Genomic DNA, 26154 nt, shown 5'->3' on the forward strand with positions numbered 1-26154 from the left:
GGAGCTGGCTGACTGGAAAGGCCTGCTGGGACCACAGGTTGGAGCCTTACTCAGTGGCCAGTGAAAGGGTGATTGTGTTTGGTGTTTACCCAACTGAGAGTTCCTTGAAATAGCCAGGTAGGAAGAGGTGAGGAAAAAAAGCTTAGGAATCCACAGCAGATGCCAAGGATACAGGTAGTAGGAAAAAGGTAATAGGACACACATGACAGTTCAGAGATGTAGTAGTAGAGCTTTCTAAAAAGGTTTAAAGGTGAAGACAGAACACACACACACACACACACACACACACACACACACACACACACACACATATATATGAAAAGACCATGGAAATAAGACACATAAGCTACAAATATCCATCTGAAGAAGGTGAGAGTAAGAGAAGGGCCCAGGGAAAGAAGTGGAAAGGAGGCTTGTCCTTATGGGCTGCTGGATCACATAAACATCTTATAAAATAGCTAGGTAGGGTATGTGCTTCCCCACTTAGCACCAAGCATGTGGAGAAGAGCGAGTGTAAAGGTTTCTATTATGCTTCTAAACCTGAGCCAAATGGCTGGGATGCTTATTTGACAAATCAAAGCCAACCTTGTGGCCAGGTTCTCCCAGCATCCCTCAGTCCTTACCTATTACAGGGTTTGACAGGCATACCCTGCCATCTACATGAACTCTCCAACACAAGGTCTGGGCTGCCCTTCCCTCAGACGCTCTTCCCTATATAATCCAGCCATGTTGGATACCTGTTTTACCTTTTGTCCTCTTAGCTGCTGTACCTGGTTCCCCTCGCTGTCCTCTCCTTATACAGCTCTGGGTCATGTTCACTCTGGACTCTCTCAGATGTCCTTGCCTATACTCGTCGCTACTTTATCGACAATAAAGTTTCTCCTCCAGCATAGATAGAACAGTTATGTTCTTCCTTTTTCTTTTTTCCCCCATTCAGTTTGGCTGTGTTTCTATTTATTTTATTTTTAATCTCTGAGACTATGCAACATAGCCCCATCTAGCCTGGAACCAGTTCGTAGAAAGATTTGCTTGTCTTTGCTTCCAGAATAATGAGATTAGAGGTGTGTACTACCATACCCTGAGAAAGGTTTTTACAGACAGACCAGAATCTAATTCCAGATTCCATACTTTCCAACTCTGGGGTTGTGGGCAAATTCGCCTCCTTTAGTTTCTGTTCATATTTTTGTAAATGATGATAATATTGGCTAATTCCTGGTCTATAGTAACAATGGTTAAAATAATCCTCTGCCAGCATCTGGCAGAATATCTGGAACAGATTAGATAGTCAAAATGAATAGTTATTTCATCATCCATAGAGTTCTTTAATGAGAATATATTTCAATAAGCTCGTTAACTAATCTAATTTTGACATTAAATATTTATGCTACTATTGAAAGGGTTCTGAACACTCTCCATTAGGTATCTGATTCCAAAATTCAAACTGAACATAGGATTTATCTGCACTTCTAGGTGGATATCTTCCTTTGTCCCGAAAGATCATCAACTCTAAGTTAAAGCCGTGCATTCAGAAGACTAAATACCCACCAGGTGCTTAAAACACAACCCAACGTCTCTATCGGTCGAGGAACGGACGATCCCAGGGAGACAAACAGGTGTGACCTTCAAGTAACCATGGCCCAGATTTGGCACGAGAGATGGAAATCCTGGCAGTTAAGTACCCAATTCTGTCTCTGCATCTGCTGAAATGATGTGTAGTCACATGGAGAGGTTACGCGCAGGCATTCTCTTAGGTCTGTGGCTACCTCTGGCACATTAATTGCTGTGGCAGAAGCACTAATGTGTTACACAACACTGGTCACTCTCATAAGCCCTACTGCTTGTTTGAACAGCTACATCGTTTTTAAAGCACCATCAAACAAAAGTTTCTTTGTTATACATTGAGATGAATAATTACCAACCATTTTCATGTGAGAATCTGCTCCTCCCTCCCCAAGCTGAAGCTCTGTCTGTCTGTGGCCATTGGGGGATGGGCAGCAGGAGTTTAGAAAAGGTTTTGGTTAGGGACAAGACATGGGGAACATCATCCCTGGGTCTCTGAAGTGCCGGAACACGCTTTGAGCAAAATGAAACAGAGGGCCAGAGGAAAAGGCATCTCGCATCATATTTGGCACTGGAGAATGAACGAGTGGTGGGTGCTGAGGATACTTAATAGAAACCGCCTACCTAATTATTCAAGTATTTCTCCCTAGCACAATCGCGTCTTGAAGGAAACATCAATACTAGTCTGTTTGAGAAACAACAGTAAAACTAAACAGTCATTTCTGAAGAAGCAGTGATTGATTGACGCTGTAGAACGTTACAGATAAGCACCTTGGAGGAATGATTACACATTTTCGTAAGTGTACCTTGCATCCGAGGCACTGAAAGGTACACACTTTATTCACCACCTATCTACGTACGGTGGACCCTCCAGGATCCACGCCACAGTTGAATGAAGGCTGGATTAAGAAGCTAATCTAAGGCTATATATAGACAGCAACACCAATTTAATCCCCGCCCTCTTCAGCCTCCCCTCCCTAGTTCCATAAATCCCCAAACCTGAGTTATAAAGACAGGCAACTCTCTCAGAGCAAAAAGACCCCACACCCCAACGAAGTATCAGTACAAGCGTAAAGCGCTTCTAAATATCCTTAACGAATACCACAGGTCCAGGTTCTATGGCTTCCACAGAGGCCAAGAGATGACAGACAAGTTAGTGGGGAGGACGAGGTTTGCAAAAAGAAAATTACCTTCTTCGAGCCTCTCCCACTCTCGCTGGTCATGGGGTGTTCCCCTCACCTCCCGGCAGCGGGCCTCCCCGGGGATCGCCACGCACGAGACCATGTGCACCCGCCACTTTCACCGCGTGGCCAGCTCACCGCCCGCCCGCGGTCCCCGGAGCTCTTGGGGCGGGCAAACGCAGCGAGGTCTAGGTCTTGCTCGAGAGGCACTAATACGCGGTAAGTGCACGGATGATGGCGCGGCAAGGGGGTCCTTTACCAAGAAGAGGGCAACCGCCCCAGGTGGCACATGCTTCCTCCACGCCAGCTCCAGCCCCGTAGGAGCCTTTGGCTCGGAGGCGGTCACCGCTCCCTCAACCCCCAGGTTCCCTCCGCCCCACCTGGCCACCTCTTACCTGTCCAAGGAGGGAGCGACGACGCGCGAGACTGGTGGCTGCGGCGGATCCTGCAGCAGCAGTGGCGGCGGCAGCGGCTGAGGCAGACAATGGAGGAGTGAAGGACAGACACATTGACACAGACACACGGAACCCGGCGTAGCTCCGCCTTCCGCCCCGGCCCCGCCCCATCCCCGCCCCTCGCCCGAACCGCTCCACTCTCAAGGGGCAGTGCAGCCCATCTAGCTGCATCTTAATGCCTCCGTACGTGCCCACAGAAGTCACTAGCAGGCAGAGAAATAGTATCTTTAGAATTCAAGGGAACCTGTGTCTCTGTACTTCTTAATAGACTAACATAGGGATAGAAAAATCTAGAAGTTGTATTGAACCCCCTTTCGAATTTCTCCTTTTGGTTTGGACCTCGTGGGTTGCTCCAATTGGAGTCTCTTGCTGCCTCTTGCAGCTCCTCCTCCCGTCTGGGCCAATGAGACTCGGGGGCGGGACTTGCGGAGAGCGCCAGCCCGGCTCGCTCAAGCTCGCCGCACCCGCCGGCCCCCAGCCGCGAGACCCTGGCGAGTGCCACTTCACTGGGCTGCTGCTCCGGCCTCGAGTTTCCTTGCTCCGGTCGTCATCCACGACGCACACACGTCTCTGGTGTTTTTTAAAAAACCTTTCCAAAGAAATAGAATAAGCGTCAAGCTGGCGGGAACGATGGGTCACATAAAGAAAGGCGAGCTGACCCAGGAGGAAAAGGAACTGTTGGAAGTGATCGGAAAAGGTACGGGTGCAGGGCTGGTATCCGGGCGCTGCACACCTGGTCGCAGGGCGTTGAGGAGCCCGGAGCGTGCCCCAGGCCCGGAGTACCTTGGGCAACTTGCAATCCAGAAAAAGCCTTTCTGTCTCTGGCTGGGGACGGATTGCAGGGACGATGGGAGCCTTTCTGGATGGGAGGCAGAAGCATTGCGGCGATCAGATCTAGGTTTCCGAGTTTAGACCTCTATATCAGCTTTTTGGAAACCGACTGACTGTCACTATACATCTTAGACTGTCACGCGCGGCCCTGGGCGCCTGTGTTTGCGTATGCATGCTTGCCAGCTTCTTGGATGTTTTGACCGTAGTCAGTCAAGACCACAGTGGCCTGGTAGTTCTAGGCTCTTAGGCGGATGTCTCAAGGGCCCTTTCGACTTCCGGAGGCCTAAGGATCTGGATTCCTTGCGGATCCCCGCCCCTGCTGGGGGTGGAGGGAGCTTTCAGCAAGGGGGGTTCTTTATAAGGGCACAGAAGTCGGTCTGAATGTTCATCCTTGAGCTTTCTGCATCCAGGCCTTCTGTGTCTGTTCCTGTAGCCCAGGCCAGCTCAGGAACTAGCAGGAAGGCGAGGAGATGGGCGAGACACTCACGACTGACCTTGGTTGGATGTTAGACTTGGTATTGTCGAGCTCCTTGGTGCTTTTCCTTCCACTTTGTGGATTCCAGTCCCTTCTCCTCTGTGCAGCTTGTAGGAAGGAAGCCAGCCAGAGGCCATGTTTCCTCACCAGTCACTGAGTGGATGTCCCAGATGAGTTCCTGACCATATCCCTGTTACCTGGCAGGTGACATTACCATGACCGCGTGCACTGTCGCTTTGTTGAGATGAGAATGCGGGGCCTGTGGGCGTGACTAATGTGGATGCTTTAAGTTAAAAAATTAAACATGTGCCCTTGAATAACAGAGAAGCAGGACATTGTAAAACAGAGCTCCTGGGTTTACAGTCTTCTACTTAGCTAAACTCATATAGAACCACAGATAAGAAGACAAATGTTTTCTTCCTAACAGGGAATGTCCACATGTCTAAAGAGTATGAGAAGGGTAAACAATGACAGGTTTTGAACTCAGCAGAAGACTAGGAACCAATCTCAACCTCTAAATCAGTCATGATTAGATTCTCAGGGTAATCGATATTTGCTAGAAATCTCATAGCCCTGGGTTGGATTTTTACTTTGTGAAGTGCATGGTTATCGATGAGTTTGGGCTTTTTGTGCTATCTCTACGTCAGTTTCTCGCTGCCTTTAGTAAGTCTGGGAGAGCTTCTTGCCTTCTGTGCCAATCGAAATTAAGAAAGGGCAGATTTCAGTGCATTATCCACCAGCGATGGGGATTCTGATTGTCAACAGGCCAGAGCTATCGCATGTCCGCTGAAAAGTGAAAACTAGTTGGGTAGCTAGAAAAAAATATGTGTGCGAAAGGAGAGGTGTGAGTTCTTGCGTGTATGTGGACATGTCCACAGGGTTTATTCTAAGGCTGTATCAAACAGAATTAGTGTGCTTGTCACTGGCTTTTCTTAGGCCACCTTGTGCTCAGGGTTGGTGAGTGCACAGGTGCTGATTTTCATTGACTTAGTTCGCCCAAGCCTTGAAAAAAGATACAAGGTGGATTCACCTAGGGATCCCTTCTTGCCCTATCCAGGTTTTTGAGCCTTTTTTGCTCGCAGAGAAAACACTGGGAGATAGGAGAAGAGAAGACAACATTGAATGCCGTTTTGAGGACATCCATGTCATACATTTAATCTAGAAGAGCTGAAGTTGGGTGTTTGTTTCGTTTTCTCTGAATTGTAGTATGAGATATCATGGAATGGTCATTAACTACGTGTCTGAGTTAGGTAGGTGTGTGTGTGTGTGTGTGTGTGCGCGCACACGTGTGTGAATTTGACACGAGCTAGAGACGTCTAGGAAGAGGAGCTTCCACTGAGAAAATATCTCCAATAAGTTACCTGAAGGCAAGTCTGTGCCAGCATCTTCTGGATTAATGATTGATAAGAGAGAACCCAGCCCGCCTGGGACAGTGCCACAGTTGGACAGTTGGTCCTGGGTTCTTTAAGAAAGCAGGCTGAGTCATGGGGAGCGAGCCAGTGAGCATCACCCCTCCACGGTCTCTCTTAGTTCCCACTTCCAAGTACCAGCCGGAGTTCCTACCCAGATGACTTCCTGCATGATGGACTGTTACATCCTCCCCAGGTTGCTTTTGGGCATGATCTTTTATCCCAGCAATAGAAAGCTAAATAGATCACCATATCAGCCTAGTTTGTAACAGCACCACCACCATTTCCTAGTGGTGTGGACTTCTGCAGGTTACCTTTTCTGTGTCAGGGTCTCTGGTGGAAAATGGTATAATAGTCCTAACCCTAATATTGATGTAAGGACCAAGAGATCTAGTACCCTCTGCTGCCTGTGGTTTTGGTAAAAATCACACCTTCATAGAGAAGGAAAGTGGAATGTGAGAACTTCTAGAAACCTCGGAGAAATCTGTTTTAAAACACAAGTTATATTAGATATAGTAGATTCTAAAAAACGATCTTAAAAATATTTTTATTATTTTCTACTTTTAATATTTTATTTTTTATTTTCATAATATATCTAATATATTACATATATTATACTTTAATATGTAATAAAATATTGTATTTATTTAATATTATTATTATACTAAATCTACCTTTAAATAAATTTAAAATATTTTGAGTATGTGTATTTTTGTTGGAAAATGAAGGTGCTCTCAGAAGCCAGAGGGTATCAGATCGCTTGGAACTGAAGGTATAGACTGTTGGGAGCCATGAGGATGCAATGGGTGCTGGGAGCTGAATTCCAAACCTTTGCAAGAGCAGTGTGGATTCTTAACTATCTTTCCAGCCTCTCATTGTCTGCTCAGAAATATTTTATAGTTTAAATTGTGATGACTCCAATTTATAGTGATATATTTTTCTTTGAAAATTAAGGCACATGTGGGCTTCACAAACAGTTTAGTGTATAAGATTCTTTCTGAGCAAGCTAAACAACCGGAGTTGTTTGTCCTGGAACCCACATGATGATGGAAGGAGAACTGTCCTCCTGAAGTTGCCTCTGACCAACATGTGTGTGCCATGGCATGGCCACACCTACTCCACATACATCATACAGTTAATGTGCATGGAGCATTTTTATATCATTTTATCTATACACAAACATTTTAGTGACTACCGACTCAAATCGTATTTTAGATGTTTAGTTGGGTATAAATGCCCTCAAGCATCCATTTTGAGAGTCTAGGGCGGTTAAGAGCACTTATTGCTCTTGGAGACCTGGGTTTGGTTCCCAGTGCTCACAGGCATCTGTAACTTCAGTTCCAGGGGATCCAAATACCATCTCCTGGCTTCCTTGGTCCCCAGGCAGATTTGTGGTACATATGCCATTTTGAGGACGTGCCATATCCACATACATTTAATCTAGAAGAGCTAAATTTAGGTGTTTGTTTCGTTTTCTCTGAATTGTAGTATGAAATATCATGGAATGGTCATTAACTATGTGTCTGAGTGGAATGCTCATAGACATAAATACATAATTTTTCAAAGTACATTTTTTGAAGGCCACTAAAAAGTTAATCAAATCTTTATACACCTAGGGCAAAGCTCTGTGATAGAGCTCTTACCCGACGTGGTAACTAGGACTTAAGTTCAATGCCTAGCACCTCAAAATGATAGCAATTGCTCTGAACGTATAAGAAGAAGAGCATGTTGGGGCTAGAGAGATGGCTCAGCAGGGACCAACACTGGCTGCTCTTCCTGAGATGCTGGTTCCATTCCCAGCAACCACATGGTGGCTAACATCATCTCCAACTCCAGGCCCAGGGCATCTGATGCTTTCTTCTGGCCTCTGGGCACCAGGTAAGGATGGGTGCACAGACATACATGCAGACAAAAAAATTTCACACATGGAATTTTTTTTTTTTTTTTAAAGAAGGCTTGCAGTGTGTCAGTGTTAGGGCTAGCCCTGAGTCTTCCTCAGAATTCTCTGGGGTTTTACTGTTCAGGAAACTCAGGGCTTGGTATTCTTTATTAAGTTTCACAATAGCCCCAGAAATGTCAGAGTTGTTAGAAGGGGATAACAATGAGAATGTATGTCAGTCAATGCTGGTTTTATCCAGATAAAACTGACCTGCCTCGCTCTAATGACGGAAATTGGGTTCTGTTTTCTTTGGTTGAGCCATTTGGCATAAACTCTCAAAAGGCTCAAGTCCTTAATCACTTTCAATAGCTTAACTACATTAATTTTTGTCTGCATTGAGGGCTGATCCAGTTCAATCCAGGTACTTCTCACAGGGTTGGCTCTCCTACCGTAAAAGTTTGTTAAATTAGGTAAGACACAAAAGTTTGTTAAATTAGGTAAGACACGTTTCTTTCCCCTAGTAAAACATGTTTTAGAAAACTCAATTGATTTTTTTAAAATTGAAATTTAAAAATGTAAGACCTCAATTGAGTTTTTAAAAACTTAAAATATCATTTGAGCGTCTCCTATGGACAGCAAAAAATAAGTCCGAATCCTGTATAAACAACACATTTCACATCTCTGTGATATTCTGATTGTCCTGTGGTTTTGGTTTTGTTTTAGATTGGGAATACCAAGGAAAAGTCATACTACATATATTTTCCCCTCCGTATAGTTTGCTTTTGCAAAGGCCCAAACACTTTGAGATATTCTTTTCATCCAGGTTCCCATATCTCAAAAGGCTGAGGTTGCCGGATGTGTGATCTGTATGTATGCACACACGTGTCTGCGTGGATGGGATATAATATGTATGTGCTCTCTGCCCTCATTTCCTGACACAGCTTTTAAGGCCCTCACACATCTCAGGCTCAGGAGTGCTGGGTGCATCTTTTATTTAAATATTTGGTCTTTGACCTTGGCTCCTGGGAACATAGTTCCCCATCTCTTGACATTTCCTAGGTGACAGTGGAGTCTGTTTATCTGTTGCTGTTTGGAAGGTTCTGAGATAGCATTGCGTCATGGGCTGGTCACTGGAAAGACCAAGACAGTATTCCAAGGTTGGAACTTTCAGCTTCATCTTGTTCCCATCACCTTGCAGGAAGGGGAGGGGCTGAAGACTGAGCTGATAATTGATCATATCTGTGTGTCAAAGCCTCTAGAAATATTTGTGAAAGAACGGGTTGAAGAAGTGCTCAGACTGCTGGAATATAGGAAGCCTCTTCCTACAGATCATGCCTTATTTATTTATCTGTATCAGTGGCTCTCAACCTTCCTAAAGCTGTGACCCTTTAACACAGTTCTTTGTGTTGTGATAATCCCAATCATAAATTTATTTATTTATTTTGCATATTAATTTTGTATTGAGGTGAGACATAAATTTTTGTTGCTGCTCCATAACTGTAATTTTGCCACTGCTGTGAATCATAATGTAAATATCTGATATACAGGGTATCTTATATCGTTTGACTCCCCCCCGACCCCCCAAACGGATCATGACCCACAGGTTGAGAACTGCTGATCTGTTACCTTTTATACTTAATAGGCGAATGTGAGTTAAGTGTTAATGTGAGGCCTGTGAGTTGTCAAACCTGAGGAAGACATCCTGTCTGCTGGAGAGTTGCTTGATGTGTGTGTGTGTGTGTGGTGGCAGGGGTGGGGCATTGTCTGGTGTCATAGATAAAGTCTTGGGACAGGAGAAAGCATCCCCTACACTATGGTTTATAGCATGCCTACTACTTTCTCTTTAGGCTGTTGGCCTCTGGGCAAACATGTTCTAGCATTAACGGCCTGCTCTCTAATGCAGTCCAAATGTTTACAGTTGCAATTCCCATCCTGCCCTTAACATGTGGCAGACTTTGATGTGTTCACCAGCCCTGTAGTTTCTTTTACTCCATAAACATCTTCTGGCCAGAAAGAGAATGACTTCCATGAGTTCTCAGTGGAGAATGTGGTTCAACTGAAGCGTCTTCTCCAAGTGCAAATGGGGTAAGGGACTTTTTGTTCCCAAATTTCCTTGAGTCTGAGAAAGGTTCCGATTAGAAGCCACAGTGTGTGTGTGCATGTGTGTCTGTCTGTGTGTGTGTGTGTGTGTGTGTGTGTGTGTAATTGTAGGTGTATAGGTGTTTGTTCATTTGGGTGGAGGTCAGGGGTCAGCTTTCAGTGTCATTATCAGGAACATTATCTTCCTCTTTTGAGATAGAGTCTACCATGTGCCTGGTACTCACTAGTTAGGCCAGACTGGCTGGCATGTGCTACAGCAAATTCCCCCTTTTCCTTAGCCACTTAGCCAATGATACCAATGGCCTTCACAGGGAGTTCAGTGGCAGGAAAAGAAAACCCCACAGTATTTATAGAAATAGCTATCATCATGCTCCAGGGGCGTGTGGATCGTTTTGTTGACATTTTCCCAACACAGCCAGTGGTGTCCTTGCTTTTCCTACACTGGGGTAGGATTTTCCTACAAATCCTACAGGAGGAAAGGAGCATGCTGGTCTTTCGTCTGCACTCCACTCCTCCCTCCTCCCCCTCAGGATGGGGGTGCTCCCATTTGTTATCTTGTTTTGAGGCCTATCTCTCTTCCTTGGCCTCTGAGGACATTCGCTTTCATTGTTCACTTCCTAATCAGGCCAGAAGTTATTTGGCAGAAGATGTGGCTGTCGTGGATTCGTGGTGATAATACCAACATTCTCTTCTGTAGCCACTCTCTGTCATGTCGCACACAAAACTGGAAAAACCTGCTCGTTCTGACCCGGTTACAGCTCACTTCCAAATCTGCAGAGAACTGAGTTTTCAATGTTGATTCCATCCCCGCTATAGCACGGGAGACTAAATACTGACCAGAGAGTACTTAGTAGCAGACTTTGTAGGTATGTCCTACCTATCAGTTTACAAACCACGCCTTCTGTTAAAACGTGCCATCAGTTACAAGACCCAGGGCTGACAAATGATTCCATACAGACTGCATCCTGAATTCCAAGCGTTACGCTGATGAGATTGACCGTTTGGGATGGTGATTTGGATTAGATGGCTTTTAGGATTTGTTTTGGCATTAACTCCTATGCCGAGTGGTTATGGTATGACTGCCCAGAAGAAAATGGGGCCAAGGCAATATAATTTAAGGTCAGCGGAAGTAAATGTAAGATGGAATTATGCTAGCTTGTATAAAACTGTTTCTCAGGAGCCCGTGACTGTGTGCTCTATGTCTTAGAACCCAGCCTAGCTGGTCTTGACTTTTCAGAGAGCCCGTTAAAGTTTATTGCCTCCTCAGTAGACGCCCCCCATTTCTAGTGAGAGATGTGTAACTGCGAATTAGTTAATCCGCTTTGGCTCCTGACAGTTGTACGCTTGTGCCTGCTGAAGCCACCCAAGAGCTCTGGATTCAGGAATGAAAGGCACACATGCACGTGCCGGGTGATTTTGATATGGCTTGACCAGATCAATGACTAGGCACTTCTAAACCTCCCCGAGGCTAGCAAACTCTCCCCTCTAATATCCCTGACTTAATACCTTCCAAATTTATATTTTTGCTACCCTGTTACCTTCTGGTCAGCAGTCGTCCCCCCGCCAATAAGTCTGCTTCCCTTTTTTCATCTACACTGCTGGATGATTTCTCTCCTGCAGCTCTAAAATCTCATCCCCCTGACTCTGAGTCCTGGAGATTCTTCTCGCCTACTTCTGTTCTCAGTTTCTCGCCCCACAATCTTAAAATTCTGACTCAATCTCCCTGCCAGCCATTGGCTGTACAGCAGTTCTTTATTAGTGGAAGCCAGCTGGGACAGGGACCCTCAGGTCTGGAAGAGCAGCTTTGAGAGCCAAATTAAGACAGAGCATTAGAACCAATTCCCAACAGAGACGACCTCACATTTCACCACTTTCCTTCTTTCTTCTTTTAAAGGTACCGTCCGAGAAGCCGGGACACTGTTGTCTAGTAAGAATGTTCATGTCAACTGCTTGGATGAGGTAAAATTAATATTATCATTTTATTAATGTATGTTAACATTAATATTAATATTATCATTTTACTTCCTGAGAGACTGAATAACCTAGACACTGGGGACATTTCTCAGTAGGTTAAATGCTTGTCATGCAAGCCTGAGGATCTGAATTCAGATTGCCAGCGCTGATGTGAAAACTGGGCATGGTGGTACACACCTGTAGTCCCAGCTTGGGTCCAGAGAATGGGTGGCAGAAACAGGGGATGCCTAGAGCTCACTGGCCAGCAGCCAGTCTAGCCACGACAGTGAACTCCAGGGTTAGTGAGAGACTCTGCTTAAAAATAAGGTGGGAAGCAATAGAGTAAGACTCTTGACATCAACTTCTGGCTTCCACGTAGGCAAACATACCTGCACATGCGCATATGTGAGCATGCACGCGCGCGCACACACACACACACACACACACACACACACACACACACACACACCATATATACACACCCCAAAATGGAGATATATATAAGATTTTTCAATAGAAGTTGTTTGCAGCTTTGTTATACTCAGGTTATACTACTGAAACCAAGATTAGAGACAATGAAAATTTGAGCAACCAAATAAATACAAATTAAGCTCAAGTCATAAAACCCTTTTCTTCCCTTTCCCCCTCTCTTCTTCATCTTTTTTTTTGTCCTTCTTCTTTCCTTTCTTCTTTTTTAAATTTTATTGTTGTTTTTGAGATAGGGTCTTAATACTGTATAGCCTATGACACCCTTTGAACTGTTGGTCATTTTGTCTTGGTTTCCCAAGCTTTGGGACACAGTTATGTAATTAAAGGTGTTTGCCTTCAAATATTTTTTTTTTTTTGTTTTCCGTTTGTAATTTTTTTGTTTGTTTGTTTTTGTTTGAGATAAGGTCTTACTATGCCTGGAGCTGGCCTTTATCATATTTTACAGTGCTATCTTTTACGTACTAGTAGATTGTGTATGTTACTATTCTGTTCTGCTTTGTTCTGTTCTAACTGTTCTGTTCTGAGTTATTTGTCTCCTGTTCTTGAAGATTGTTGTTGGTGTTGTTTTACAGTGACATACTATGAAAACAACCAGAAAGGCTAGTGTAGACGCTTCTGTCTCAGAATGTAGAAGTGTGTTCACATTACTTTAGGCTTTTTCCGTGAGTCATAAAGTGTAACATTAGAACCAACATAATGCATGCTAACCACTGCCTTGGGAATTTATAATTCCCCTTTACGTTGTCCTCCATTTGAGTGATGTAAAGTGGAATCAAGAGACAAGATAGTAGGAATGATATCCCAAGCTTCTTAGAGCTAGTCTAACTTTTCTCAGATTCTGGTAGCCTGAGATAATGATTCTGGAAAGCCCACATCCCATGTGGACGTGACAGACAGCTGGTCTGCACACCTAGTGTAAAGAGAACTCTTTTGGAAAGAGGCTTTCCTGGTTTAGGGCCCTAAAATCCAATCTTGCTAAGGCAGCTACTGCTGAAAGAGAAAGAGGAAGAGAATAAAGACAAAGAAAGAGGGAGGTGATACTTTAAAAAGGGAAGAAATGGGAAACAAAGGGCAGCTAGAGTGCAGATAGGCAGAGGGTACTAACAGCCAAAGCACAGCGACAGCACCATCTGCAGCCAAGGCTGTAAAGGCTTTGCACATCCTCTTTGAAGTCTAAGGATTGTCACATTGTATTGAGAAGTTCTGTTTTAAAGGCAGATGGTTACATAGTTTCAATATTATTCTCTGCAGATGAACTTGTGTAGTTTCAGTATTGTTCTCTGCAGATGAACTCTCACCGTAGGGTAGGCTTCCTGGATTGCCAAGAAGAACAGAAAAGATGGAAACCTGAGTGAAGTCTGTCTCTTTAAAAAGGTCTTTTGTTGTGTGTGTGTGTGTGTGTGTGTGTGTGTGTGTGTGTGTGTGTGTGTGTGTTTAAATTAGTGTACAAAACCCTGGGTTTCTATCGGACATTTTCAAACATCATTTGGTTTGGTCATTCATCTTACCCCAGTCTTTCTCCTCCTTTTTTACTTCCAGTATTCTTTTTTTTTTTCCACATTATTTTATGACCCCCTTCTCTTCCTCAGTGGCTCTCTTTTGTGGAGGCTTCCATCTCTTATGGTTCCTTGCCTAGTTCCATGACTTAACCCCCACATGCACATGTAAGCATGTATATATGTGCACATATGTAAGAGTTGTTGTTGTTTTAGAACAGAAGATCAAACCCACGAAAAGTATTCACTGTCTAAACACCCAATCAATGGAGTCTTCATATTGTATAGTCTCCTTATTTTCCTCTTCTTAGTTCCAAGAAATTTTGATTACTCCTACTGATTAACCACTAATACAATCACCAGAAAGGACCCAACTCCAATTCTATTGTCAAATCCCTCTAAGATGGTGGTTTAAGGCAAGGTAGAAAGGAAGGACAATTTCAGGGACACAGGAGGTAAAGGAGACTCTTTCTAGTTGAGTGCAAGACAAGAAATCCAACAGAACTGATACACTAAAGTAAAAATCTCTAAGAGAAAATGTCTTCCTTAGGACATGAAGGGGTCCTATATGAGAAATAACAGAACCCTGTGTATGCTGTAATATTACATAATATTATTACTTCATTAGGTAAACACAAACAGATGTGGAGGCCAACCAATTCTGTCAAGTTTAAATATTGCCAAGTATGTTTGTAATCATATGTAATCAAATCATATTGTAATTAAATATGTATGTGATTTGGGGACCTTTGTTTTAAGATATGATGTCACAGCATATCCCATACCTGCTTTTTCTCAAAGGCAGTAGTCTGAGAATTTTTAAGTCACTATGCGCAGATGTATTCATTAAAAATTTTAAATTTATTTGTGTGTGTGTGTGTGTGTGTGTGTGTGTGTGTGAGAGAGAGAGAGAGAGAGAGAGAGAGAGAGAGAGAGAGAGAGAGACTGAGACTGTCTGTGTGTCTGTGTGTACACAGAGGTGAGGAGAGAGCATTGGACCTCTTGGATCTAGAGTCACAACAGTTTTGAGTATCTGATGTGCACTCAGGTCCCCAGGACAGCAAGCAATCTTAACCTCTGAGGCATCTCTTTATCTCCTCTAAAACATTTTTAAAACTTCATCTTATTTATTCGGTGTCTATTCTGTGTGGGGGGCACAAGTGCTCAAAGAACGGCTTTTTGAAGTCATTTTTCTCCTTCCAAGTGGGTCCTGGTGATCAAAGTCAGGAAGCCAGTCGTGGCGGCAAACACTTTGCCCAGTGAGTCGGTCATCTCAGTCTCCATATTCACATATTGAATAGCTCTACAATTGTGTATTAGGATTGCACCGCATCTCCTTCAGCTTTCCTTTATCTAAGTGTTATGATGGCTTCAGAATTCTCGTTCTTTGGTTTGGTATCAGAAGTTGAAACTAGGGCCTTGCACATGCTAGACAAGTACTGTACCACGGAGCTACATTCTAAACCCAGTTTTAGCTTCTTATTTTAAGATGAGGTCTCACTGAGTTACCTAGCTATAGCTTATGCAGGCTTTGACTGTGTGGTCCTCATCTTTGTTTGTCTTTTGTTTGCCTGCCTGTTTGTTCGTTTGTGTCATAAAGAGACAAACGTGTTGGGGAGACAGGGCCTTAGGCAGTCTAGGTACTGATGTTTGCTTTACTTGTTTGACGGTCTGTGAGGTTAAACATATCTTTTCTATTTGCTAATCCCCAGAAGTTGAGGTAAGCTCTGAGAGGAAATAAATAGATTTTATAGATTTTAAAAGATGCTTTTATTAATTTATGTTTGTGTTTATGAGGTATAACAATGAAAATGTCCATAATTAATCTAATTTTCCTTCCTTTTAAAGAATGGAATGACTCCTTTAATGCATGCGGCATATAAGGGAAAACTTGAAATGTGCAAATTGCTTCTGCGACATGGAGCTGATGTCAACTGCCATCAGCATGTGCATGGGTATACGGCCCTCATGTTTGCCGCACTGTCTGGTAAGGTTTTAGTACTTACTTTATTAGTGGTAATTACCTATAAGATCTACAAATGCATATAGTTTAAATTCAGTGCATGTCTTACCTTAGTAATTCTTAGAAGTTTAATAGGAAACAGTGGTGAGAATTGACTTTTGAAAAGCTGTAACAGCTGGGCAGCGGTGGTGCACACCTTTAATCCCAGCACTGGGAGGCAGGGACAGATAGATATCAGGGTTTGAGGCCAGCCTGATCTACAGAGGAAGTTCCACAACAGCCAAGGCTACACAGAGAAATCCTGTCTTGAAAAACTAAAACAAACAAACAATATTAGTGATCTGTTTCTTTTCTGTTTTAACATGCTTACTGTGATTCGGAGGATTTTGGCGCCTACCATAGTCTGCAGGTCAGAGAACATGTGAATTGTAAGGATTGAAATCCGGTCCTCAGGCTTCGGCAGCAAGCGCTCTTACGCACTTAACCATCTTGCCAGCCCAGGGATCTATTCTTTTAGTGGTTTAAAATCAGTTGGTTCTCTTTGCATTTTTTCTTTCAAATTGGCTTCTTTGAGAAAAGAATCTTTACATTTTAGTGAAATCCAAACCAGTTTTTGTTTTGGTCTTTTGATCAAACAGCTGCCGTGAAAGTGCTGGCCATTAGCTTGATGGATCATCTGTGTAGAAACTTAAGTCTTACATGCTTACAAGCCTGTTTACTGAATAAAATCATTGAAAAATGTCACGTACATTAAAACAGGGTTTAAGTTATTGAGGCTCTCTCTCTGTCTCTCTCCCTCCTTCCTCATCCTCCCTTTTTGTTTTTTTGTGTTTGGTTTTTTTTTTTGTTTTGTTTTGTTTTTTTTTGTTTGTTTGTTTGTTTTTTTCAAGACAGGATTTCTCTGTGTAGCCTTGGCTGTCCTGCAATTCACTCTGTAGACCAGGCTGGCCTGGAACTCACAGAGATCCTGAGAGCTGGGGTTAAAGGTGTGTGATACCTGCCCGGTGGTTTGTAGGCCTTTCAGAAAATAGAGGTGTGATACAATAAGCTCTGATTTTAAGGACACTAATATATATGTATAGATAATATTATATATATTATGATTTTGAGGCACAAAACCATTTCTAAGTAGTACATGTGATAATGGACCCATAAATAATAAAAGCACCAGGGTCTGGAGAGATAGCTCAGCAGTTAAGAATGTCTTCTAGGAACAGTGGAGACCGTGCAACATTGCTGTTAGTCTGAACAAATAACTGTGGGCAGAGGGGTGCAAAAAATGCAGAGCAAGAGCACCTTTAACTTGGAGAAGCAGAGTCATTCTCCAAGAAAGCATCATGGACATCAGTGCAGCAGCAGCAGTAGACCTGTCTCCCCCCACAACCCCACCCCAGTACCTGTGAGTGGACACCAGGCCAGCAGTCAGGATGAAGACTTGACTATGGAACTGAAGAATTTTAGGAAACCAGGAGAGAGCTTTACCTGGCATAACCATCTCTTTGTGAGCAACCTTCCCCTGACGTCACTGAGGAGGAAATGGGGAACATTTCTGAGAAATATGGAAAAGCAGGTGCAGTTTTCATTCATAAGGATGAAGTCTGCTGGCTTTACCCACTTGGAAACATGGACCGGAGTGGAATTTGCCAAAGTGGAGCTGGACAATATGCCACTCTGTGGAATTTGCTTATAGTACCCATACTTCCTCAGTGTGTGTCTAAAGAGAATCACTTGAAGAAGTTGTTTCTGTGTTTGGCCAGGAGGAGAGGTCATTGGGAATGACCTAGGAAGTCCCTCAGGGAAATCAACTGCTCAGAAAGTTCTAGACAGATTCTATAAAGTCTCCTTGATGCTAACTTCATTTTCTCAACCTATGACTGTGGAGCTAACATACATGATGAAGAGGGACTTCCAGAGAAGCTGGTTATAAAACCCCTCAGCGATTTCCCAAGGAGTGAGCGCTGCCTCCTAGATGTGCCCAGCCTGGGTCTGAGTATGACCACACCATGAGCTGCAATGCGCTCTCTGAGGTGGAGAAGCAGCAGCAGGATCAAGTGGATCGCTACATCAGGACGGCTAGTGAGAAGCTGGAGATGGGGACAGCATGCCATGAATACCAGGTTATGCTAATGAGGCAGGATTTGATGAGGTGTCCAGAAGAGCCTTGGCGAATAGAGGTGCTGCATAACTAAGACATTCGGAAATGAAAGCAGCTAGAACTCAGGCAGGAGGAGGAACTCATGCTGTGAGAAAAAAAAAAAAAAAAAAAAAGACAGCAGGAAGGATTTAAGGGAACCCTGCCCTGATGCAAGAGAACAAGAGATATGGATGGGCCAGCCAGCTTTGGGAGATGCTATGGGCATAAACAGTAGAGGCACCATTTCTTCTGCTCCTGTGCCAGCTGGTACCCCAGCTCCTCCAGAACCTGGCACCATGATGCCAGACAGAACCGTGGGATTGACCCCACCGACGATTCAATGATTCGGCCAAGCTGCCGTAGTGGAAGGAATTGGAGCAATTGGTGTAACCCCTGCATTCAACCGTCCAGCTCATGGAGCTGCACTGGCTCCAAGCAAATGCTGTCCATATTAAATAAAGTCACAGGGTCTGTTTTCCTGCTACCCTTAGAAGAAGGACCTTTTCAGACTAGCCAGAATTCTACCCTGCAAAAGTGTAAGGGGTACAGGGGCTGGGGATTTAGCTCAGTGGTAGAGCGCTTACCTAGGAAGCGCAAGGCCCTGGGTTCGGTCCCCAGCTCCGGAAAAAAAAAGAACAAAAAAAAAAAAAAAAAGTGTAAGGGGTTCTTCCCAATAGGCAGTCTTCTCAGCCTACACTATTGTAGGAAGCATCCTTGGGGGCCGAGGCAAGGGAGGCGTGTGGTATTTAACAAGTCAAAGTCTGTGGTATAGAGCCTTATCCTGCCTGGGGATTCCTGACCTGACCCAAGGAACCACAACAAAGTGGACTCGGAGCCCCATTAATCTTAATCATTCCTGGTTTTTTTTTTTTGTTTTTTTTTTGTTTGTTTGTTTTTGGTTTTTTTTTTTTGTTTTTGTTTTTGGTTCTTCTTTGTTTGTTTTTTTCTTTGTCCAATGTTTTAATTACTTTTTCATCTTTACTCCCTTCAACCCCAGAGACCTGTATACCACAACACCTAAACATCCCCCAGTGACCTTGCCCGTTCCTCCACTCTCTCCCTGGTGAGAGTTCAGACAAGAGTCCACAGAGGTTACTACACCCTCGCAGTTCTGTTATGTCTCATATGTGACCCCTCCGTGTTCTAAGGAAGACCTTTGCTCTTAGAGATTTCCATTTTAGTATGTCTTTAAGAATAATCTCCTGGTAGCAACTTGTTTCCATCTTTTTCTTGGATGAGGACCACCCGAGAGTGAATGATACTTTGTGTCTATGATGTTGCCATTCCAGCTTTTCTTGATAGGCCTGGTACAGTCTTGGGCACAGGGCTGCTGTGTTGAAGGTCTGACGGTCGCCCTCAGCCTTACTTATCTCGAGTAGTTAAGCTGTATATTTTTATTGCTGTACTGCAGTGTTTGATTTGTTCCTGATACTTGCAGTTTGATTTTTTTTCCTGAGAAATGGAGCAGTAATGCCATGTTATCTTATAAAATACATTTGGAGGTTCCCACCCAAAATAAGAAGAAGAAGAAGGAGGAGGAGGAGGAGGAGGAGGAGGAGGAGGAGGAGGAGGAGGAGGAGGGGGAGGGGGAGGGGGAGGAGGAGGGGGAGGGAGAGGAGGAGGAGGAGGAGGAGAAGAGGAAGAAGAAGAAAAAAAAGGATGCCTACTATTCTTACAGAGGACTGGGGTTCAGTTTCTGGCACATCCATCTTGTAACTCAAGTCCAGGGGATCAATGTCCTTTTGCGTCCATGGGTACCTGGACTCATGTACAGTAAACAATTGTAGGCACACACACATAAATAACAACAACAACAATAATAATACTTTATAAGCAAAGAGGACATCAGTGATTTAATTACATAGATTTTTTTTTATTATTCCCTCATACAATAATACATCCTGACCATAGTTTCCCCTTCACCATTCCTTTCTATCGCCTTCTTTCTCAGATGCACTCTTCCTTCATTTCCTTTTAGAACACAGCAGACTTCCCAGTATTTGATAAAACAAACACTGCATAAGAAGATACAATAAGACAAGGCACAAACTCTCTTACCAAGGCTCGATGGGCAACCCAGTAAGAAGTACAGGGTCCCAAGAGCAGGCAAGAGTCACGAGACACCCCCAGTCCCACTCTTTGGAGTCCCTTAAGAACGCCAAGCTAAGCAACCATGACACATTGGCAGAGGACCTAGCACAGACCTATGCAGGCCCCATGATGGCCCCTTTAGTCTCTGAGTCTCTTGGAGCCTTGCTTAGTTGACTCTGTAGGCCGTGTTCTCCTGGTGTCGTCAACCCCTCTGCCTCCTACAATCCTTTCTCCACCTCTCCATCAGGATGCCCTGAGCTCTGCCTAATGTTCATGTGTGGCTCTCTGCATCTGCTCCCATCGGCTGCCAGAGGAATCCTCTCTGGTGATCGGGCTTGGCACTCATCTATGAGTATAGCAGAGAGTCGTTTATTAGGAATCATTTCATTGATTCCTTTTTTCCAATCATGTTTGGTTCTATCCTAGTTCTCTGGCTGCCCAGCCTCCGGTTCCAGCCATCCAGGTACTGTCCCTCTTGTGGCATGGGTCTCAAGCTGGGCCAGTCATTGGTTGGCCAATTTCACAAGTTCTACATCACCTTTACCTCAGCACATCCTGCAGTCAGAACAAATTATAGGCCCACGGTTTTGTGGCTGGATTGGTGTCCCAGTCCCACAGTGAAAGCCTTGCTGGAATGCCCGGTTACAGAAAATGTCCCGTTCAGGTCCAGGATCCATACCACCATTACTATGCATCTTCACAGAGTTGATCATATAGATTCCAGGGACTTTCCACTGCACTAGGTTTTTGTATCACCCTCCAAATTGGCCACCCCCCCCCATTACACTGCTATAAATGGAACACTATAGATAGAGTTAAAATACAAATAAAAATGAAGACAAATATTTATTGTGTATCTCGGCCTCATTGCTATCTATAAGGAGGTCTTATAAACCAACTAGAGAAAGACAAATATTGTAGTAGACAACTGGACAGAGAAAGAAAGAAATAAAGCCAGTTGATCAATATGTAAAATGTTTTCAGCGTTAATCAGAGCACCTGTGATCGATCATGTTTGCACTTACTATATTGGCAACAGCTAAAGTGGTAGAGCCTGGGAATTTTGCACTGTTTTGTGGAATGTGTTCTGTCTCTCCTTGCTGGATGACGATGTTTAAAACACACACAGCCTTCATCCTCCTTTTCTAGGAAATGTTCTTTAAAAAAAAAATACCAAAAATGAACCAAAATTGCTGCTCACTCAGTGGAGATAATATTAGTAAAATATCTATAATGATTTGAAAGGCTGAGAACGAAGAGAGATGTTCACACAGAACTCTGCAGAAAGAGCTGGGAGTTTAATACCCGAGTCTGTAGGTATGAGAGAAGGAACGAGTCCATGGCACTCAAGGGAGTGCTTCTGTTCATTTTCTCTCATCTTTGTTTTTGATAATTTCGATGTATGTTTTGATGTTATACAAAGCATAATCATTATGCAAACATACTCTTTCATTGTTGAAAGTGATGTTCAATTCCGTGCCATGTTGGCATTACCAAGTGGAAGTTTTAGGAAATAAGATTGACTAAATAGATTTGCTACACTTATTTTCTTGTACTGTGTTGTGACTCATACTTTTGGAAAAATAAAAATGCTTATGTGGTAGGAACTTAAAAGTCAGGGAGGGGCCTGAGAGAGAGGAGAGGGCAGGCACATGTAAAAGATGTTTCAATTGTGCATCTCACCAATTTGTTTCCTGTAACTCTAGGTAATAAAGACATCACCTGGGCCATGCTGGAGGCGGGAGCAGAGACAGACGTTGTGAACTCGGTGGGAAGAACGGCCTCCCAGATGGCAGCCTTTGTGGGTAAGGGTTTGTATGACTTCACAGTGAATTATTCTGTTTCCTGTTACTAATATTTTATTTATTTGTTTATTTCGTTTGGATTTTTAAGACAGGTTCTCACTATATAGCTCTGGCTGTCCTGGAGCTATGTAGACCAGGCTGGTCTTGAACTCAGAGATCTACCTGCCTCTGCCTCTTTAGCTCTGGCATTAAATGCACGGGCTACCATGCCTGGCAAAATGTTGATAGCTCACTCTGACGTAGTGAGATCCCTGATGGCTCTCTTGAGAAAACGAATGGCTATGTGGAGTTCCCACTCTGTGAGAGACAACGTGGCAAGAACATTTCATTGCACTCAACTCTTTGAATGAAGGCGTGTTAGTTCTCTAATGGAGGGAGTTTAGTGCCAAGATGGAGAACTTGACTGTAAAGTCTAGGCAAACTTGAGTTGAAGTTCTGGCTGCCACCACTTTGTAGCAAAGTACTTAACAATTTTGTCTTTCGGCTTCTTTAGTGTAGAACAGACACAGGACTGTTTTAAGGATTGAGATGACTGACTTGAGATCTTCATATGTAGGACTAATCAAGTAGTTGTTATGTCTGTGAATAGTCATCGGAACCACAATGGCAGTGTTGGAAAGGAGTGTCATAACAATGTTAAACTGCCTCTTTATTTTCATCAGCCGTAATCGTTGATTTCAAAGCCCACTCGTTCTTGGCATGTTGGTCCTGTTATTTAACATAATGAAGGGAGACTGAGTGCTTGGTCATTGGTATTATGGCCTCTGAACTAGAAGTCAAGAGCCCATTAATAGAAAAGCAAAGACAGAAACAACTGAATTAGTGGTATCACTGTGGTCTTGTGATGACCAAGCCTTGATGGTCACACCCTGTTGAGTATTTTGTAGGTGCCTTGGTTACAGTGCTGAGCAAGGAAGAGTTTTCACCATGCATCCAGCAATGGACCAACGGTGTGAGATTATACTCTTCAGAGAGTATTGAGTACTGTAGACATCCCTTGAGAAAAAGGATTTTCTACCCTTTTTTCCAATAGGTTTTTAAGAGAGATTATCTTTAAGCTGAGATACAATAGGAATTAGTCAGGTATGGACAAAATTAACTACATATTGCAGTCACTTTTTCTTGAAATTGGTAGCTGCTTCTTTTCATACAGCCAGGCAGACTACTTAGGCGAGCTTTTAATGACAATGTTTGAGAAAGCTATGGCCTTCCTGTGCCCACTTTAGAGAAGTAGTTTCAGTCTCAGAGATGTTCTGACTGCCCCTAACTAATGCCTAAGCGGCTGTGGAGGGTGCGAGCACAGAGCTGGGAGATCAGGGGTGGGCATTTTAGTTCAGATTGTTGATAATTAGGATTATGGGGGGGGGGGAATCTCTTTCATGGGCTTCAGGTTTCTGACTATGTATAATAAGAAGGGACTCGGGTGACCTTCAGTTTTGTTTAACCCTACAGCTTTTTATTGCGTCCACAATAAAATGAAACAGCTCCAATGGAAGTTAACTTTTCCCAAAGTCACGGAACTAGAAATGAAAGAGACTGCTCTCCCACGCCTATACAATGCTGTTTGTCTTTCTTTCTTCACACCACATCATTACCAAAATTTGAAAACACAAATTATCTAGCATACCGTTCTATTTTAAAAGTAGGAGATACTTTTTTTTTTTTTTTCAGTCATATATGCTGTGAAAGTTTCAATGAGAATGGCTCCCTATAGACTAATGTATTTAAATTCTTGGTTTCCAGTTGGAAAGACTGGGCTTGGGCTTGTTGGGGGACATGTCCCTGGGAGTGGGCTTTGACATTTCAAAAGCCCACATCAGGCCCAGAATCATGCTCTGCCTGCTGCCTCAGGGTCAGGTTGTAAAACTCTTAGGTGTTTCTTAGCACCATGCCTGCCTGCCTGACATCACACTCCCCCATCATCCTGATAATGAACCAAGCCTCTGAAACTCTAAGCAAGCTCCCAGTTCAATTTGTTCTTTTATATGAGTTGGTCATCCTGTCTCTTCGCATCAGTAGAACACTAACTAAAACATATACTGTACTGGCTAGTTTTATGTCAACATGACACAAGTTATGGTCATCTGAGGGAGGGACTCTCAACTGACAGAATGCTTCTATAAGATCAGGCTGTAGGTAAGACCGTAGGGCATTTTCCTAATTAGTGATTGGTGTTGGAGGACCTAGTGGGTGTTCGAAGGACTACCCCTGGGCTGGTGATCGTGAGTCCTTAGAAAGCAGGCTGAGCAAGCCAGGAGGAACAAGCCAGTAAACAGCATCCCTCCTTGGCCTCTGCATCAGCTCCTGCCTCCAGCTTCCTGCCCTGATATATATATATGTGTATGTATATGTCCTGATTATCCTTTCCCCTACATGTGCTCCTCCCAGTTCTTTCGTACTCCCCTTCCCATCCAGATCTACCCCCTTTCTGTCTCTCATTAGAAAGCACTAGTCTGGCATTTGTTACAAAGTTGACCAATAAGTCCTTTCTAGCTAGTGTCCACATTGTAAGAATTCCCACTCCCACTTATATTCTGCTCCTTCTAGCTCATGATGGAGGAAAAAGAGGAATCGTAGGCTTTACTTTTATCATCATTGTTATTATTATTGATCACAATGGCTTTCACAACAAGCCAGGTTTTCTGAATGGTTTCTGGAGACTTCGTTTCAGCTCCCTCTGTGACAAGCACCTTTCCCCCTGAGTCATCTTCTGAGTTCTCTGTTTTACATTTGTCAATAACTTGATTTTTTTTCTCTTTTTCATCTTTTCTTTTTCTCCTCTTTCCTTTCCTTTTTGTTTTTGTTTTTGTTTCAAATAGGGTCCCATCATTTAAAATTGATGTGTGGCTAAAGATGGACTTGTAATTTTATCCTCCTGCCTCCATGCCCCAGTTGTTGGGGTTACAGACAGGTACTCCTGTCTTTCATTTAAATGATATATTTTATAAACAGAATTATTTCTAATCCCAAGTGATAGTCCCTCTCTTTTTAGTATTTGCCATGTGCATCCATCTATTCCATTCCTCTCCTCTCTCATCATTACTCCTTATTTTACTTGGTGGTGGTTGTGTGTGAGTGTGTGTGTGTGTGTGTGTGTGTGTGAGTGTGTGTGTGTGTGTGTGTGTGTGTTTCTTTGGTGACAGTTATAGCCACTTATACTTTGCTCTCTATTTATTTATTATAATTACTGTAGCTGTCTACAGAAGAGGGCATCGGATCCCATTACAGATGGTTGTGAGCCACCATGTGGTTGCTGGGAACTGAACTCAGGACCTCTGGAAGAGTAGTCAGTGCTCTTAACCACTGTACTATCTCTCCAGCCCGTACTTTGCTCTCTATACTTGAGGTGCTGCTTGCCCGTTTAATAATCTCCAGCAGGATGAAGTCCTCATAATCTCATCTCTCTTCTTTCTGTGTTTGGCTTGTCACCCTCTAGGCCTTCACTCTCAGCCTTCTGCACTACTGTGCCTGTAGCTCCTGTTTGAACCTTGTTGGATCAGTCTTTTGTGCCCGTTCCTCTAGAAGACCCATGCAGGATGTCACATCTTTTAATGGTCCTCTTGACATTATGGTTTCTTGGACACTCCTTCCTAGCCCTCTGTTCCCCTCTCTCTTTTGGCCTCTGGGGTCTCTGTTTTCATTTAGGATTTCATTGCTGGACCTTCTGAGATGAGTTATGTAGATTTTATATCTTTTGAAACCCACCACAGTTGAATGATCATTCTGGTATGTACAGTTTTTTTTTTCTCACTTGTTCCTCGACAGTTATATCACGGTATATTCTTTTCTCTCTGTTCATTTGAACGTTGTGCTACAGCTTTTAAAAGTGAGAATTCAGTTCAGTTTTCCTTCCAAGCTTAAGAAGTTTGACCTTCAGTTCATCCCTGCAGAGTCAAAATTTACTCAGACATGTCAGTGCGTCTTTGCTATTGAGAAGACCTGCATCTCGACTGCATTAGAGTAAAATGCTGGACTGGGACTTTACATTTCAGAGGGCTAGAGTCCAGCCTGGTGGGGAAGCCTGGCAAAGAGCTGTCTCTGCAGTAGCAGCAGGAGAGCAAACAGCTGCTTGTTAGGTGGTGCCAACCAGGAAGCAGATGGTGGATTGGCACAGAACCATTCTAGAACCCCCAAGGCTCACCCCGAGTTAACCTCTGTCCCAAAGGTTCCGCAGCCTCCCCAAATAGTGCCTCCAGCTTAGAACCAAGTGTGAAACACTCGAGCTGGTGGGAAATGATTTAGTTTGGTCCATAACAATCAAATTCCCCACTCCGTAGCATTTGCTTTCTTATTAATAATGCTTTCTAGTTGTAGCTAATCAGAATCAGAATTT

At 43.5% G+C, this 26154-nt stretch overlaps 2 protein-coding genes and 1 pseudogene across 4 annotated transcripts in view; 2 read left to right on the forward strand and 1 right to left on the reverse strand.

Annotated features, from left to right (window-relative positions):
- The window catches only part of Bzw2 (basic leucine zipper and W2 domains 2), a 60530-nt gene extending 57266 nt beyond the window's left edge, over positions 1-3264 (reverse strand). Inside the window, 1 exon segment of the mRNA NM_134402.3 lies at positions 3137-3264. The gene's annotated coding sequence lies outside the window, so the exon portion shown is untranslated.
- Positions 3265-3630: 366 nt separating this feature from the next.
- Ankmy2 (ankyrin repeat and MYND domain containing 2) overlaps positions 3631-26154 on the forward strand; it is a 41406-nt gene continuing 18882 nt past the window's right edge. The window contains 4 exon segments of one of the 2 annotated variants that reach the window (NM_001399649.1): positions 3631-3893; positions 11785-11849; positions 15677-15815; positions 21723-21821. In NM_001399649.1, coding sequence (NP_001386578.1) covers positions 3827-3893; positions 11785-11849; positions 15677-15815; positions 21723-21821 — 370 coding nt within the window. In that variant the 5' untranslated portion in view covers positions 3631-3826. 2 annotated transcript variants of the gene reach the window in all.
- On the forward strand, positions 16986-19445 carry LOC148005199 (non-POU domain-containing octamer-binding protein pseudogene; annotated as a pseudogene). Its single transcript, XR_015623001.1, has one exon. The product of XR_015623001.1 is annotated as a non-POU domain-containing octamer-binding protein pseudogene, transcript variant X2 (transcript).

This window comes from Rattus norvegicus, chromosome 6 (genome assembly GCF_021556685.1).
Source record: "Rattus norvegicus strain SHRSP/BbbUtx chromosome 6, alternate assembly SHRSP_T2T, whole genome shotgun sequence".
Lineage (NCBI taxonomy): Eukaryota > Metazoa > Chordata > Mammalia > Rodentia > Muridae > Rattus > Rattus norvegicus.